At 36.8% G+C, this 17,688-nt stretch overlaps 1 protein-coding gene across 2 annotated transcripts in view; it reads right to left on the reverse strand.

Moving 5' to 3' along the window:
* Positions 1 to 17,688, reverse strand: part of LOC309415201 (WD repeat-containing protein 7) — a gene marked incomplete at both ends in the record, with an annotated part of 132,723 nt that overhangs the window by 105,751 nt on the left and 9,284 nt on the right. For both annotated transcript variants that reach the window (XM_082012652.1, XM_082012651.1), the window contains 10 exons: positions 2,334 to 2,422; positions 2,980 to 3,749; positions 8,899 to 9,113; positions 10,246 to 10,441; positions 11,175 to 11,395; positions 12,932 to 13,180; positions 13,713 to 13,854; positions 14,859 to 14,961; positions 16,004 to 16,149; positions 16,332 to 16,451. In XM_082012652.1, the coding sequence (XP_081868778.1) occupies positions 2,334 to 2,422; positions 2,980 to 3,749; positions 8,899 to 9,113; positions 10,246 to 10,441; positions 11,175 to 11,395; positions 12,932 to 13,180; positions 13,713 to 13,854; positions 14,859 to 14,961; positions 16,004 to 16,149; positions 16,332 to 16,451 (2,251 nt within the window). The remainder of the gene's footprint in view (positions 1 to 2,333; positions 2,423 to 2,979; positions 3,750 to 8,898; positions 9,114 to 10,245; positions 10,442 to 11,174; positions 11,396 to 12,931; positions 13,181 to 13,712; positions 13,855 to 14,858; positions 14,962 to 16,003; positions 16,150 to 16,331; positions 16,452 to 17,688) is intronic.

A 17,688-nucleotide genomic window follows, 5' to 3' on the forward strand; every position in this document is an offset into this window, starting at 1 on the left:
CAAATTGATGGAGATCAAGCATGTCATAAAATGCATTAATTGTAACTCTAATTGATTTCTAAGAAAAATAGCACTAGAAATTTATGAGTAGCAAGGTACTGCAAGTAGTGTACAATGAGGAAAAAAAAGCTAAGACACCAAGAAAACTTATGACCTCAGAGTACCACTTAGAAACAAACCCATCTTCCCCCATGAGCATGCAAGACATGCCACCAGGCAGAGAAGACAATGACAATTCAGGAACAGGAGTATTTTTCCATATTTTTGACAGCACACAGAATTTCATTTTTATCAATTGTTTCTCATGAAGTTAGAAATATTTCCACCAGGTAACTAAAGTATGTCTATTCCCAAAATTAGCAAAGCTATTTCAAAGAGAAGTCACATAGTTATCATTCTGGAAAGAAAAACCATAATGAACTATATATTTAAAAACAAAACACAGACCCTCTCTGAGATGAATATGTTTTCTCTTGTATTGAATTTGCCGTATAGACACCATCTCTGAGAAATCCTGACCTTTCAAATAATTATCTCCCAATGAGGAAATGTAAATGGCTGTAAAACACCCAAAACAAATAAACAAAAAAGCCCCACATGTTGAGACAAGAGCCCTTTTTTTTTTATTTCTGCTTTTTGTTACCCACTGCTACTTCTCTATTTACACAGCACGCTTGATCACAAAAAAAAAACTTGATGCATACCACTCCTGAAACTGATTTTCCCTTTCCAACCAGAAATCACTGTAAATCAATATTTATATTTAGGAAAAGAATAATTACCCACAAATGTTGCTGGTGCACAAGTTCCCCCCTCAGATATAAACATCACCCCTTTTTGCATGTGAGTGAAGAAAAAATCACACAGCTGATATGTTACCTGTTGTGCTTACTAGCTCTCTAATACAGGAGCAGTTCCACAGTTTAAAGATATATTTAAAGATGTGCATACATCATTAAAGATTGTACATTGTCATTGTGGCATTTACCACAAACTATTTGTATGCTGCAAAATCCAATCATTTTACAAATTGCAAGTTTTTCTGTATTCATATAGCTTGAAAAGTCTTTAATTGTTAAAAGTTAAAAATAAAAGATAATTGCAATTTTCAAAGGAAATTTCAAATAAGTCCTGAAGGATATCTGCTTTGTAGATTGGTTAAAAAGAGAATCAAACACATTATCGCAAAAAAGAAAAACCTTCCGTCTTCTGCCCTACAGTATATGCACACAGCTGGGGTCACACCCACAAAAATCCCAAAGAATTGTAAAAAGAGCAATGATGTGTATACCTTTCCTCTTTGTTTTATCATACAGCAAACCATGCATGGCAAAGGTTACAAAAATATGTTCTCCTCAAGCCATAAACAACCTTCACCTGGTCCCATGTGGATTTTACTCCCCTGTTACACAGCGGGTAAGTCCTACCCCTCTCTTTCAGGCACCGCAGGCATATCACGAGCCTGCACCAGCTGCCTCCAAGTCACCCCACACTCTTCCCAACAGTTCACTTACTCCTGAGCCCAGTCAGAATTGGCCACGTCACTGTGGTTTACAGTTACTTTATTTTTGGCATTGAGTAGCTCATTTGCCCCACCAAACAGCGGCTCTACTTTAGAGAGGGAGCAGGCAGGTGCCTCCTCCTTCATCTCTCCAGTCCCAGCAGGACCGTTTCCGTGTGCTCCTACTTGCTCGGATGAAGCTCTAGTCCCTGCTTGACTCTACCCCAGTGGAAAATTCACATCTAATCTTGTGTACATCCTTTTTTTACATCACATGTTGTTCTACTTCTTGTACTTAACCATTATACTCGTGAAAGGAAAGATACAATGCAGACTATTAAAGGATCCTTCAGTGTCATCCACTGCCATCTTTCGTAACCGCACGTGATGAAATAGCAGCAGTGGTAGAAGTAGCATTAAAATAAAAGTGTTTGTTCCTCCTTCATAAGAAGGACAGGAAATGTATACATACTTAAGATGTGTTTACCTTTATGCTTTAGTTTATAACATTCAAAACCATTTTTGTATTAGTCTGTATAGCCCTTTGTTACAACTTCAAACCTTTTACTATCACCTCAACACCAGAATATTTGGGAGCACTTAAAATATGCAAAAATTCATTGTCAGGGAATGACTTCATGACAGTATCAGCATCTTATATTGATTCTTAAAAAGGTCTTAGTCATTAGAATTTTTATCTAGGATATTACACTACTTTTTACTCCCACATAGAAGCTAGAAATACTTTTATCACTTGATAGTAAGGCAATAACTTCAATGTCAAGAGCTGAAATGACATATCAAATCGTTCCAAAGCAAGTGATTTTTTTACCTTGCTTAATTTGTCCTTGTACTGCATGACTTGAAATTGAAGGGGGTGCCTTCACTTTTGACATCTCAGGAGTGCCTGGCCTAGGTGGCCTAAACACAAAATGTACATCAAGGGGAAGAAGGAAGAGAATAGGGGAGAGAAAAAAAAAGATTATTTGCTAAAGATACTGTGACTAAACAAACTTCGAAAAGCAACCCTGTAAAAACCAGCCAGATTGGGAAAAAAACCAAACTCATTTACAATTCCTAGGCAAGCTTATACTTTGGTGATTAAAAAGTTCATCTCGATGTACTGATTTATTTAGAATTTGACCTCCTCATTATAAAAACGTTTTAAAAAGAATAAACACTAAAAAGGAGGACAAAAACGGCCTCTCAGACCTGCTGGCACATATATTAATACAACTCCATATTCTATTAATGTTGTAATTTATGTAACTCAATTCAAACCAATATAGTTATTGTGGCATAAAAAAATACTACATTGAAGAAAGAAGAAATACACTCAACTCCATCTAGGTACTAAAGGTTTCCATAGCCATTTCATACATCAAACCCCACAGTAAAATTAAACAAAATAAAAGACTGTATTAAAACAAAGACTCCGAAAGAAAGTTATCACAAGTTGAAGTGAACATGTGCCATACCTGGTTGGACCTTTCTTCATGTGGTCTCCAATAAAAGTTGCATTGGTCATACTCATCAGTGTGTTGGCCAGTGAGATAACAGACAGGAGATGCTGAGTCGTGACGGCACGTGACACACCGTACGTCCCTTTTCCCAGTCCTTCTGTAAGGGACATTTTCCTGCCTAACTCCATGCTATCATACGATGGTTTGCCTACTGGTTGATTATAGCCAGGAAGCATCAGAGACATGTGGCCTCCTCTGGACAGGAGGCCAAAAGACACTGAACAGTGTGGCTTAAGCATCCCAAGACGATCAAGGCAAAGCTCATCTAGAACAGAATTCAGGCCCCAGGCATGAAGACAGGACATAAAAAGCTTTGCTGTATCCATGGTTAGATTGTATTCTAATAAAGTTAATGGTTTAGATTTGCTAGAGCGATATTCTGGATCACCGTCTTCTCTTCTCTGTCTTACCGATTCTTCATCCTCATCATCATCATCAAGAAGATGCTCCTTTATATTCTCTTTGATTGTTTCCTTGACCTGCTGGAAGAGGACAGCTGCTCGTTTACCAGTCAAAAAGGACCCTCCTTTGTCAGACCCGCCAGAGGCTTTCTGTAAATTCTCCGGAGAAATGAGTGCAGTGTTGGGTCTGGAGGCCTCCTCAGTCAGTAGCTGAATAATCAGTGCTTCTACATCAAAGAAGAGCACATGTATATCTGGATCTGTTAGGTTAGTTTTTATAGCTTGAACCATCAGGGAGTTATGTGAATATTTAGGTAAATTCCCCTGGAAAGAAAAATAGAAAAAAAAAAAAAATTGAAATTTTAATTGGATTACTTTTTTTTCCATGAAGTTAATTCAAAAAATAAGGAAGATCTGGATGATCAAAGTTCGAAAACTTGCGCATAAGTATAAAACACGTTATGACAAATGTTTTGAAAACATCAGTGAAGAATTTTACAGCACTTTTCACAATGTCAGGAATTTCAGACTTCTTAACAGTTTATCAGATAAATAGAGCTCTAGATAAAACAGAGGTTCACATTTTTTTCTCATGAAATCTAAAAGAAAAGTTAATACTCCAAGAAACAATAAAATTTCAATATTTTGTTATTAAACTTAAAACTCATTAAATATTTCATATTTGGATATGGAAGTATAGCATCAATTTATGCCATTGAAAAAGAAGCTACTAATAAATTTGTCCAGATATGCAAATAGTGTGTCACTTTTCACTCCACTAAAGTCTACTTCTTTTGTCCTTCCCTTCCTCCCAATGGGGAGAGGCGGGGTGGGAAGGAAAGAGCAAAGTAAAATGCTAAGGGATAAAAGCTGAAAAAAGTCAGAAGACGGGATTGGACAAAAGAACATTAACATAGGTTTTTAAGTACTGTGAGAATTTTATTCTCTCCGTAAGCAACACAGAGTTATGCTCAAGTACTTAGTTTCCTCAAACAAGTGGAAAACAAACTTTTAACAGAAATAAACCTTGTTCAAATGTAAGTAAAGTATTATTTCTCCTTTTTTACAATTTACTTAACGGCCTGAAAGACTTAAGGTTGAATATGCATGTTTGATGCACGGACTTACAAAGTCAGAGCAAGACAAACCTGCAGGAGAAGCAGTCACTAGGTTCAGTGATGAAAAAGCATTCCTGATGCCTGTATTAGTCACTGCGGAAGTTAAACCCTGTGCTCAACCGACAGCTAAATCTAAGGGAGCACATAAAAACCATCACCCTACACAAGCCTAAGAAGGGCTGCAGGAGAAATGGTGTTTTTTCCACAACTGATATAGGCTAAATGGTTTGTTCAGAAAACATCATCCTTTACTGAAGTTAGAAATGACCCAAAAGTTCTTAATATATCACCAATAAAAGCAACACAGCTAAGGGCTCCTAAATCTTTTCTTATCCATAACTCAACAGCCTTAACATTAATATAAACTCTTTCGGTTTGGTAGGCTCTCCAATTTCCATTCTCTATGTTCTTTTTTAAACCACAAAAGCACATTTTACAGCAGGATAGTTATTTAGAAATTAACAAAGCTTGCAGCTTTTATATATACACTGTATATATAGTTACAAATAGGTATGCCTACATATACACACATACACAGACTATGCAAATAACATACACGTTACATGTAACACAAAAATGTTAATATTCTGTATACATACACGAACTGGTAATAGGTTTGTACCCTGTTCTATGTACCTGCTGATATAGTGCTTCCTTTGTTCACTGACGTAAAGCAACACGCACATCTTATGAAGCCTTAAATACTCTGGGCCATGGGAGCGGTCACCACTGAAAATCTGCTGAGCTGTAAAACTACATTATTTCTACCAACATCCGTTGGTAGAATCTTGCGTTTTTCAACCCTTTTTATTCTACTTCTGAACACTAACACGTTTATCACCATGAATCACAGAAACAGATGTATATTCTACTTAACATCATGTAATTGGAAAATTGGATGTGCATATGTACCATTTATTTGCTCTCAAGGACTTTCTTTCAAGACAGTAAGCATTTCTAGTCCTACAACTACTTGGTTGCTTTAAGTTTTGTACAAATTTCACAGCATGTGTTTGGAAACTGAAGTAGTTTTTTTATATTCCATTTCCTTTATAGCTTTAAAGTCCCCCAAAATGCTGTTAACATGAAAGAATATAATATCTAACACACCATGTTCAGTTATTGGTCCAGTGTATGAACCTGGCTTTGAAATAAGCATATTATTTTAATTCTCAAGGTTCTCATGCACACAGATTTCTCCCTTGTACTCTGCTTTTTCTGTGGCCATGGGTTACTGTATAACCCTGAACAATGTGAGATTGCTTTTTACAGTAAAAATTTTCACAGGAAGAATTGGCCCCTCCAAAGTTTTACATGAGCTTTATATTTGGAAGCCGATCTATCTGAAAGAGGCTCTGTTACCCTGAGCAGCTGATGATCCAGCCACAGCTTCTTCGCAATTCATTTCGGAGTGCTACTTTGGAGCAACTCAAGAATAACCTCTTCCCTTGACCGTTTCACACCAAGACGCCAAGGGAAAAAAAAAAAAAAAAAGAGTAAAAAACTGCTCCTTTAATCCTGTCTAAACATAATACACTGGAAGTGTATTTATCGAAAACAATCCACTATGTTAGTCTTAATTGATATTGTAATCGTCATTTTTCTACCACACTAATACTTTATTTCATCTGTAGCCTCTTAATTTCAGATTGCTAATACTTTGCTTACTTAAAATGAATACCCACGTATATTTTACTGCATGGTGTTGAAGTGGAGAAGAGCAAGTATAATTACTGGTTTGCTTGCTGCACTCACTAGTTCTTCCTGACTTTCAGAGGATGACTCTCAACAAACACACATAAATATTTTACATTATTCCAATGCACTCGTTTTGTAAAGAACAAACCAGATACAAAAAGCGCACGTACAGAGCAATATTCAAAACACATCAAAAGACTCTCCAAAAATGCAATACAGACCCAGCAAAATCTTCAATACCAACTGCTATTCCACTAGATTCAAGTAGTTTTTAACTTCTGTCTGTCCTCACATTACAATTAATTCACTTATGTAACAAAGTCAAGGCACTACCAGAAGGAAAATTCACATTTGGTCACAGGGATTATGAAAGGAAAATTAAACAGAGGCCATCCTTCTCGCTCCCTGTTCTTACATTTCTCGGAGGAGCTGCAGCGCTGGCTCGCTTGCTGCGCCAGCCAAGCAACCAGGGCCTAACGCAATCAACACTAGCACAAATAGCCACATGCTGCTCCTTTCCCTGTGGTCAACTGGGAGAACAAATAAACTATGCTTCTTAAATAAATTTGCCATGAAAAGCAAATAATAGAAACCAGAATAGAAATAATTAAATGTCAATAAATAATAGCTGCAAATTATCTTCTGCAACGGCCTGATTTAGTCACATATTCCTTATTTATTTTTAAAAAAAACCTAGTTTTTTTCCTCAGAATGTAATGCAGGTAATTTCTTATGAAATGGTGTCTGGTGATGGTCATAATGGTAAAATTAGAAGCAACAATATAAGCAAAATGTTTTAGCTATTGATCATCATTGACCTCTGGTATAGAACACACTTTGCTGTGCTATGTATCATGCCTTTGTAGGCAGCAATACCTCCATTAAATGTGAGGAACCTGCACATAAAACACATACATTTGCACAGCACGTACAAGTGCAACATTCATACTTATGTACATGAACAGTCAGGAATAGCACATAAGATATTTGTAGAAACACGATGGTGGTGTTCTAGGGAATGCTTTTCCAAGCAGAATATAAGGGAAGAAAGCGAAATAAACAAACAAGCGATAAAAGCCCATTCGGGAGCAGAGCTCTGCTGCTCTCTGCTGGTCGCAGCCCAGGCGACCAGAACATTAGAAGTCTGCGTTAATGGGAAAGAAAAGGGAGAATACAAGCTCTTTTTGCTTGAACTCGGGTAACATTTTTGAGTGGCATTGATAGAATAAACAAATTTATTACCTGTGTATCTCTATTACCTGTGTACTCTGACAGGTCTTTATTAGGAAAAAGGTTATTATGAAGGGTAGAGTACTGGAATCATCAATAAGAGCAAAGGTAAGCAGGATGCAGTTACAGAATCACTTAAGGTTGGTGATCCTCCAATCCAACCCCTGCTCAAAGCTGTATCCACTAGGGCAAGTTGCTCAGGGCAAGGAAAGCCTCTTTCTTACTTCTCTAATATGCCACTCTAAGGATTTTTTACCCTAGTTTCCTTCAAGATAATTTTGCACTTCCTTCCATTAATCTTTAACAGAAAGGCAAAAATCTAAAAGTCAGGGGTCATATTTTTTCTGTAACAAAGCTCATAGAACGCTCACAAGGTCAGGACTTACCTTTTCTCTGTATTTGGCCAAAACAAAAATGCATGATGCAAAGCCCAAGAGAATGGTCTTCCTTAAAGCTCTCTGACGATCTGCACTGATATGCTGTTGAGCCCACCACTAAACTACCATCACTGTCCAGCTATTGCTCTAACACCCGAAAATACATTATGGTATTATCAGAAAGGTCTGCTTAGCAGAGTTCTTAATGAAAAGCATTTACTTATTCCTCAGATCAGCAAGTAGCCTGTTGTTGTAGTCAGTAACATCGATATAAATTGTAAAGTTGTGTTTTCTAAATGAAGACACGTAACTTTAAAAAGTCCGTAAACATTAAGCATTGAAATATATAGGAATCAACTAAGCCCATTAATATCTTCTAGCATTAAACACTTAAAACATTTCCCAAACCATAATTAATTTTCAGCATTTAAGTTATTTTGGCTTTATTTATATCTATTTGTACATATATTTTAATAATACTTTCTCTGAATTGTCACACAGCAACTATTACCAAAATGAAATAAAATCAAGCTCCAGTTCCACATTTAGCAAGACCTGCAGGAACATATAAAGCATGTCCAATATGGGGGGAAAAAGTGGAAAACAACATATCAATGCTGATTCCATTCCTCAAAGTTAGCACAAAACAAAAGGGAGAGATTTGCTTCTGATGGATATGGATCACAGGCTGGTTTCCCTGTGTACCCATCAATACCATAAATTAACAGGACATACACAATTGAGCAAATAGTCTAGATTCCATGAAATGCTACTAAATCCAGATTTTAAATAAATTCAGCCTGAAAAAATACAGAGGAGCACATACCGAAGTGGTAAGTAGCAGGCTGATACTTTTTGTTCAAGGATAGTGAACTCCTGAGACTGACCCCAGGCCAGGTAAAGCTAGTTTAGGTCTTTATTAAAATTTCAGAGAGCATTGGATAAGACCCTGTCAGTTACAACGATGAAGACTCCCCATATTTTATTCAATTATTTATGGAAATAAATGTTCCAGGTGCTGCACTAAAAACAAACTGAAACACAACTTACCTTGTCAGACGCTTCAGAAGCGAGCAGGTTAGTGGCAAGAGTCTGTAGTTTCTGATGCGCCACGTTTTTCAGAGCAGCCAGGCTACGCCTAGTCATGGCCTGCTTCAGGTTGACGGCAGGATGGCTCAGGGAGTCCACAGCCGCTGGGACTGCCTCATCACAAGCATTCAGGATTTCCACTGCTGTTATTCCCATCACACACCTGTCCAGCGCACCTATTTTGAAAAGCAGAAACAATTCAGAATGCCCAAAATATCACAAGTACAACAAAAGGCAAAAATAACTTATACTACAGGGTGCAATGCATAAAGTTTTCCATTGTGTTAGCAGCTATTTTTAGAACTAATATTCCAAAAGGGATGAAATTCTCCTAAATTTCCATGAAGCTGAAGTGCGTAAGGAAAAAACACATTAACAAAAGTCAAGTTTGAAAACCCCACAGTATGGTTCTGTACTGACCAGACAGTAATGACTGCAGTTGCTCAGCATTTTTAGTGGAAGGCTGTTTTCAATCATTCCGATTTCCCTCTCCCACCCAAACACCTGTGTGGATTAAATTTTCCACGACAGATCTCAAGTTCCTCTTTGCTTCCTAGAGCTTCAATAAAAAACAATGCTCATCTAATTTTCACAATAAGCTGAAAGTAATATTCAGGCATTATTGCAGGTTTGTGGTTTTTCCTTAAGTGAGTTAAGGAGTTAAAAGGTAATTATATACTGCATATATTTTGATACATTTTTCCCCTCACTTTCTCCCTTTCAAATATCACAAAATTTTCTGCAACAAAGCTATTTTATGCCTTGTTGCTCATTCTGTTCAAGCTCATTTTTAGTTTTTCCTAAACTAGCCATCAGTCCCTTTCTAAAAAAAAAAAAAAACACACCAAAAAACACACCACACTAAACAACAAAACCCAGACAAACACTTTCTTCATTCTGCGGATGAAGGAAATTATTGTAGATTCAAGGTGTTGGACATACACACCAAGCTTTCAAGAAAACTGCTGAGGAAGCAGACACTAACAAACTGAGAGGACATTACACGTGCAGCCAACATTAACTAGTGTCTCTAAAGATAACTAGGAAAACATATAGAGGGAAGATAGCCACAGCAAGCTATACCTCTCCAAAATTAAAGAAGTTATTCCAAATACTAAAATATATATTTAACAAAAGCTTGCATAATCTACAAATTTCAGGAATGTGTGGAGTGCTAAATTTCCAAATATAAATGTGCAAAAAAATTTAACTCTTCTCTCAGATGCAACTTAAACAGAACTATAACCATATATATATATATATATATTAAAAAAATTGTTTAATCAACATCTTTGAACTTAACCTTACCAGTATCCATTTGCCAGACATACACAGACCCATCTGAACATCCTACCACCAGATAGTCATCGGAAGGCCTCCATTTTATTACTTGAATAGGGAAAAGGTGACGGGATGCCAGCATGATGCATTTTTTCTCCCGCAGACTCAGAAGGCCTACTGAGTGATCACTGGCAACAGAGCAAATACAGTGCTGGACTCTTGCCTAATAAAAGGGGGGAAAAAAAAGAAAAGAAATCTTAACCATAATGCAGAGAGTTTGCATTTAATAGTCTCTTCTTCACTGGACCAAGCATGGTGATCAACAACCTATTTTATAAACAAGAAACAGGCTCATAAATCTATGGCTAAACTCATTGAGGCCACTAGAAACAGAATTTCACTTGCAGAAACTCACTTGAATCCCATCCCTTGCACATCACTAAGAGCAAACAGGTACTAGAACCTGTTTTGTTGAACAGAAAAGAGAAAGCACCATTTTCAAGTAAATCAATGTCATTTTGTTCATTAAATTCTACCGACTCATCCAAGTTAGGAAAGACAAAACTGCCTTTAAAACCTATGGGCTGACGGGTGGGGAATGCTTGCTTATTACATGCTCAAACATCTTCAGGGAAGGACTGCTTCCACGTCATGGAAATCCCCTCCCACTGTTAATGCTGTATATGATAAAATGCCAAGCATTTCCTTCACTAGCTAGGTTTTGCTACTCAGTATTCTCCACTGCTTTTAATCCTTTATGTAGCTAAAACATGATGCAAACAAAACCAAGATTAAAAGAACAATTAAACTCCTTTTAAGCGTCTGCAAGAGTTATACGTTGTGACAGTACTAAATCTTCAGTATTTCATATTACACACATTATCGAGAAGGATCTGAGGAGTTGTACCATTTATGGAAAGTGAGACAGGTTATCAGACATATTATGTAAGACTTACACTACAGTTTTCTGGTGGAACTAGAAGTTGTGTGATTTCTCCACCATGTACACAGAAGATATGTTTCATCTCTCCAGAAAATATATCCCATATGATGACTGAGAAATCCACACCACCCGAGATCAAATACCTTTGATCATAACGAGAAGAAACCTGATGAGGATACAGTAAACAAGTAATTTTGTTTCGGTGGCCTCGGAGAGTCCGGTGAGGTGGCCAGCCTGTGAAATTGGGTAAGGGGTGGTAGGGGGAAAGGAAAAAAAAAAAAAAGAAAAACAGAGAAAAAAAATATAATTCAATAGAACAGTTAATAATCCAAAACACTGTTCTTGATAAAAAAAAAAATACAGACATACTGCAATTTCTGACAGAGTTCTTATAGAATTAGGCCTGTCTTTTTTTTAAATGTTCATAGTTTTTTTTTTACTGCACATGTACCAAATAATCCCTTTTGTCTTGCTGTACAATCTCACTTTAAAGTAATTCAGCTGTCTTAAAACAGCCTCCTCCCCCCAAAAAATATCCCAGAAAAACAAATAATTTAAAAAGGCCACAAAGATATGAAAAATAAATTTCCTTCCCCATCACAGATGACTTTTATCCAAAGCTGTAACCAAAAGGACCAGTACCAGCAAAATTTCATAGTCTTGTTCTGCACAGCCACAACAGTAGCATGCAAGTCTGCAGTGTTGTGCTTTTGGTGCTTGTGCAGAACAGGTTAATGACATCAATTTTAAATTTAAATAGGAAAATAGTTTTTGTGAACACAGAGCAAGAATGTCTTCTGTTCACTGAGATCAAATACAATAGTAAAATCATTCTCATTCTAACCTTTTAACTATTGCAAAAGATGCTTAGAAAAACTGACTTCTTTAGATGGTAAATACGACAAAAAGGGCCCAGTAAATTAAATACCAGCATCAAGTATTCTATGCAATACCTGCATGGTATAGCTTAACTTTTTTCTTCTATGTGATTATGCTTTTTAGCAGGCACAGCAAACCTTACGTAGAATTCACACAGGTACTTTTGTATCTTTATGAGGGTATGAACCACCAATGCTTATTTGCAGAATAATGTATCAACTTCGATGCAATTAAACTTCACATTAAGAAAAAAATCATTTTTGTATGAAGTTATGTAGAGTAAATCAGTTATAGAAAGGAAACAGTACAACAAACAGCTTCATATATAACTGACAAGCTCATAGGTATATTTACAGAAATATATTTACGTATTACTTTTTCATTTATCAGCATTTGTAAAAATCAAAACCCAAATATTTGTTCTGCAACTATGATCACAAAAGTATTATAATAACATTATATGGAACCAAAATATACAAAAGCAGGCCAATGCATAACACTCAACTAACCACAAAATACACAAAGAGGAATTCTCTTTCAGATGTGTTATTTTCCCACGAAGACACCCCAGCTGAACGCAGTGCCAGAACTATTCTGGAAGAGACAGGAGATGTCCCATGCCACATCTTTGCTACTGCATCTCAAAAACCCAGGAGAAAAATCCAAGGCTTTCCAGTGAAGGGACCGCCCCTCAAATTGATGCAAGCTGGCCACAGTTAATAGGTTTCTCATTACATAATAGAACATCAGAGTTGTTAAGACGACAATTCTATGACTTCTACCTGTAAAATGACTTAACGTTTACTTCATGCAACTATTTTGTACTTTAATTTATCTCGTGACAGGCGCACGCTGTTACCCAGCCATGCTTTTCGAAGCTTATTCGCATACCTCTCCTAAGCATATGCTCTCCTTGCAGCAGCTGAACAATAGCTGTTTGTGTTGCTGGCACAATAACAATGCTTCCATCTTCACGACCGCAAACCAAACGCCCGTGTGCTGGGATATACACACTGGCTGTAACTTTAAGTGGTTCGTTGATGTTTGGTATTAAGCTTAGTTGGTCTATAATCCCAGCAGGGCAAGGAGTAAGTTTATCAAAAGCTTCCTGGAGGGATATTGAAGTTATTGTTTGCAGCCCTGTTTAAAAAGACACACACACACAAAAAAAAAAAAAAGGAAGGGGTAAGGCAGGAGGAGGATTTAAACAAAACCAAATAAAAAAAAAAATAGAAATTAGGAATGCTTTTCTGGCAAGATCTCAAACTTCAAATACACCATGTTATAACACTTTGAACAAACTAAAAGTTACATACTAGAGATTAATTTACTGACTGTGTAACACAGAAACAACATATGGAAAAGTATATGATTTAAGCTGCAAGAGGAAGTTACACAGGCAGACAGCAATGACCATAGCTAGTATTTGAAAAAAAGAAAAAAGCAGTTAAAACTCAATACCTGAAAAATATTCATAGTAAATTAAGATATTGAGCATATATGAAAAAAATTAAGTTACTACAACTCTTACAAGAAGCTAACAATTAAAAAAGCAGCCAGCTTCATGAATTTGTAGAAAAAGCAGCAATGTTTTACCCAGCAACAAAACACATAACAAAACAGAGAGATGCCCATTAAAAGACTTGGCAAGATGTCTGTTAATTCAGTATACCTTTTGCACTACCTTGTTGTTCAGGAGTATCAGGCACACTCCAAATACACAGTCTCCCTGAAGAATCGCCTTGGATTAACAGCTTGTAGGAAAACTCCCTGTGTCCACAGAAGAACCGAGTAACTGGAGGACATATTAGCAGCTGTTAAAGAAACATAATTAACAACCTCAGAACACATGCAAATCGGGTACTAACCTCAAAACATACTTGCCCCACATAATCCACTGTACCTTCTAAAAGCAGGACAAAAACGAGCTACTTTATGCTTTATCTTTCTCACAGGAGAAAGAATAAATACAGCAATATGAATCACAAGAAACTGTGCTTAGTTACAAAATAAGTCACAGGTTTAGGGGAGAAGAAAAAAGACTTTTATATACATATGGTTTTGTTCTAAATATATTTAGAACATGTTATATATGTGTGTGCTTGTTCTACAATTGTGAACATTCTAACTGCAGTGGTGAGCTGAAGACACACTGCTCAAAAGGAACACAGTCCATGACAGAAGCAAAGTTTTAATATTGATTGACAGTATAAAGAAAAAAAAAAAACCACAAGCATATAAATGTTTCAGTGTCCAAATCTGACAACAGACTAAATGGTTAAGATAAAAAAAGGATTCCTACAATAGTCTTGTAATAACAGCATTTGTAAATCAGAGTTACTTATACAGCAGTCTTAGATGTATTAGTTTATAGCAGATACAGTTCACAGTACAATATAAAAATAAAGTATAGCTCAGTGAGGACTTCGGCCTACAAAAGTGTATTTTCTTTACTTCGCAAGGATTTAAGCTTTCAAATTCAAAGTTGTGACTCTAAAAGTACATGCTCAGTTATTGCCTAATCATCATGCACATCACAACTTGACTTCTAATTCTCCAGGCATTGATGAATGATAAACTGTTAGTATATAGGAACTGAAGATTCACTTCACTAGAGACTAACCTCTGCATTTATCTGAAAACCAACAAGAACCAAACCAAACTAAACAGCACGGAAATTGCATCTGTTTACTTTCTCTAGGGAAAGAAGAAATCCTAAAGGTCTACTTTGAAAAAGAACTGGTCATGATGTACGCATGTTTCAACTCCCAAAGAGAAATGAAGTCCATAAAAGAAACCCCAAACAAATATATTTTACCTGTTTATCTGCTCTGTCCAACACACTGTACAATAAAGGTGGAATTAAATTTTCTACTGCTTTCCCCACATCTCTGCGAAATGAGTCACTAGCTGGTAGACAGCTGGGTTTAAGAACAAAGACAGAGGAATAAAATTCCTTACATTACTAGAAAGCCATTACTACATCACTGAATAACACTAAGCAAAAACAACACCCAAGCCCTTAAACATTATATTTTTTCAACTGTTAATACAGCATAAAGCAGATGATTACTCACATTACATTAGATGTATCCAGCTCGGTTCCCACACACGTTCAGAATTGAAGGAAAAAAAAAAAAATGAAGGAAGCCTGGCTTTAGGTCTGCTTTGGGCTTCAACACCTCTGGCCTCAGACTCAGGACCAAAACACACCAAACCCAAGGACTCCTCTGACAGATCATCAGATAGATCTGTTTGCATCCTTATGCTCTTATCACATAAGAAGGTGAGAAAGCAGTCCTCGCCTGATTTATGTGAGAATATTCAAAGATCTCCAAGATAAAACTGTATGTCTACCCAGAACAGAGAAGTTTGCATGTCATGAAGATGTCCAAAGAAAACTAAAAAAGGTTTTTATTTTACTTTTGTCATTCTACATTTATCTAGCCTCTTTGATACTAATTTTAAATTAATTTTATATTTTCACATTTACATGCACAAACTCAGCTGTTGGTGCCTTCTCTTAATGGGCTGAAACAACACACTGTTACAACAATACAATCATCATTTCCATTCTACTCCATATAGCAAAATCTTATTTCTTCTTCATTTGGACCTGGTTAAGGAAATATTTAAATTATATTTTATTGTAATTTATGACACTTGTTCAACAGCAAAATGTACCTCTTCCCATCACACAGCTCCATTAGGAAGTGAAAAAGAGTGTAATATCAGAAAATATTGAAGCAATCTTGGTTGAAGCAATCTAAATTACTGAGCATTGCTTCACCATGATACATTCAGGGGACCCACACTTTAACATACGCTCATGGAATAGTAGTTTCTGCAACATCTATATGACTTTGAAGAAATACTGAGTATCTTTGGCTTTTATTTTGATACAAAGTTGCTCATGTTTTTATCTCAAAAAATAAATAAATGGAGTATTTCATCATTGACTACCTGGCTGGTAATTTATATATGAAACTTTGTCCATCTTCCGTCCATACAATCACTTTATCAGCTGACACAAAGTCACCACCAGTCCAGGTCTGATCATTTTCACTAGGGACTGAACATAAGAGGGAATAATCTCCAGCATCAAAAACCTGAAAAGAAACAGAGAAGTCTGTTGTCATTAACCAACTACAGATTAAAATGCCCGGACAGCAGCTAATTTCAGTTTCAATATAGCCACATTAAAAGGACTTAAAGCATCTTGATCTAAATGTTTTACTGTAAATTTAATTAAATCAGCTTCTGCAGTGAAAAAGCAGCTAGCTTGCCTTACCCTCCAGTATTTGGAACACACTACCAATAACGACCGCTGGGTAAATGCACAGAAAGAAATGCTTTGACAGTTTTGACAATAAATAGGTTTTGACTCCTCTTCAAATACTGGTGTTGCATCCTGAAAAACAAACAAAACCAACATTAAATTAACCACATTAATTTCAGGTGTATCATTTTAAATAAAAAGACAGCCATATTACCTTCTGTAATAGCCACATCTCCAAAAAAGACAGTTCTCAATGGTTTTAAATTTGCTTAAGTCATGAGCTTGTTTCTGTAAATTTTAACTTAAACACTTAATATTTTATTTTGATGCTCCTATGATTAATATCATATGTAAAATACCAACTTTCCCATGATAAAGAGTCAAACCTGCAGACTCTGTCACAAGTACAAGAATAGCACATATGCCGAAGCGCAGAACTAATAGAAGTGATAGGTAAGAAATTGGCTTGTAGAGACAGACAAAAGTGACACTAACAGGAGGTTATCACTTTTATTTAGAGAGTATATGTATTAACCGTAATCAGGTGCAAGTAACCGACCAGCATGTCAGCAGAGCCAGAGCGCTGAACTGCTGGACACATGAGCCCGTTCCCTTCCTCATGTCCACTACCACGACCACATCGCAAAGTTTTCAGCCATAGACTGACCCTTGGCCAGAGGTTAAGATTCAGTCACTGCTGATGACATTCTTCTGAGATTCAATCTAGCACTATCAAATAGCACGGGAGCTTAACCATTTGGCCAAACACCCTTTGCTGAGTCTGAGTATCAGACTGGTCCATCACATTGGTTCCGTACCTTGATTCGTCTGAGCCCATCTCAGAGCAAAACCTTCTCTTCTGGTTGTATTGAGGGTGGTCACTGCTAACTTGTCCAAATCCAGAACACATATGAACTAGCTCCCAACCTAATCCACAGTTGTGAGCTGCACATCTGACTGATTGTCCATCTTCACTCTGACTTAGGATACCTTGAAGGAAGGAGGGACAGCCATGCCATTCATCATTTGAAGGGTTTGGCTTACAGTTACAAAAACCTGGCTGAAACAACAGAAGGTTGCAGATACCCTGCTGTGGGTATAAACAGGAGACTTACAGAAAGACCTGCCTGCAAAGACACTTACTTTAACCAATCTCACAGGGCTCTTCTCTTTCATAAAAAAAACACTGTATTGAGACAGGGCAGAGAAAACCAGGATAGCCAGGCAACTAAGGGAGAAGCAGGGACCCAGATGTTCTAGATCATAACTCCTTACTGTTACAAACCTCTGCAGTAAATTATTTTCCCAAAATATTATTTCCTCATCTTCAAGATGGGGAATAAGCATTCTGTTCTACACAGAAACCATT

Source organism: Phaethon aethereus (assembly GCF_964289735.1).
Source record: "Phaethon aethereus genome assembly, chromosome: W".
Taxonomy (NCBI): domain Eukaryota; kingdom Metazoa; phylum Chordata; class Aves; order Phaethontiformes; family Phaethontidae; genus Phaethon; species Phaethon aethereus.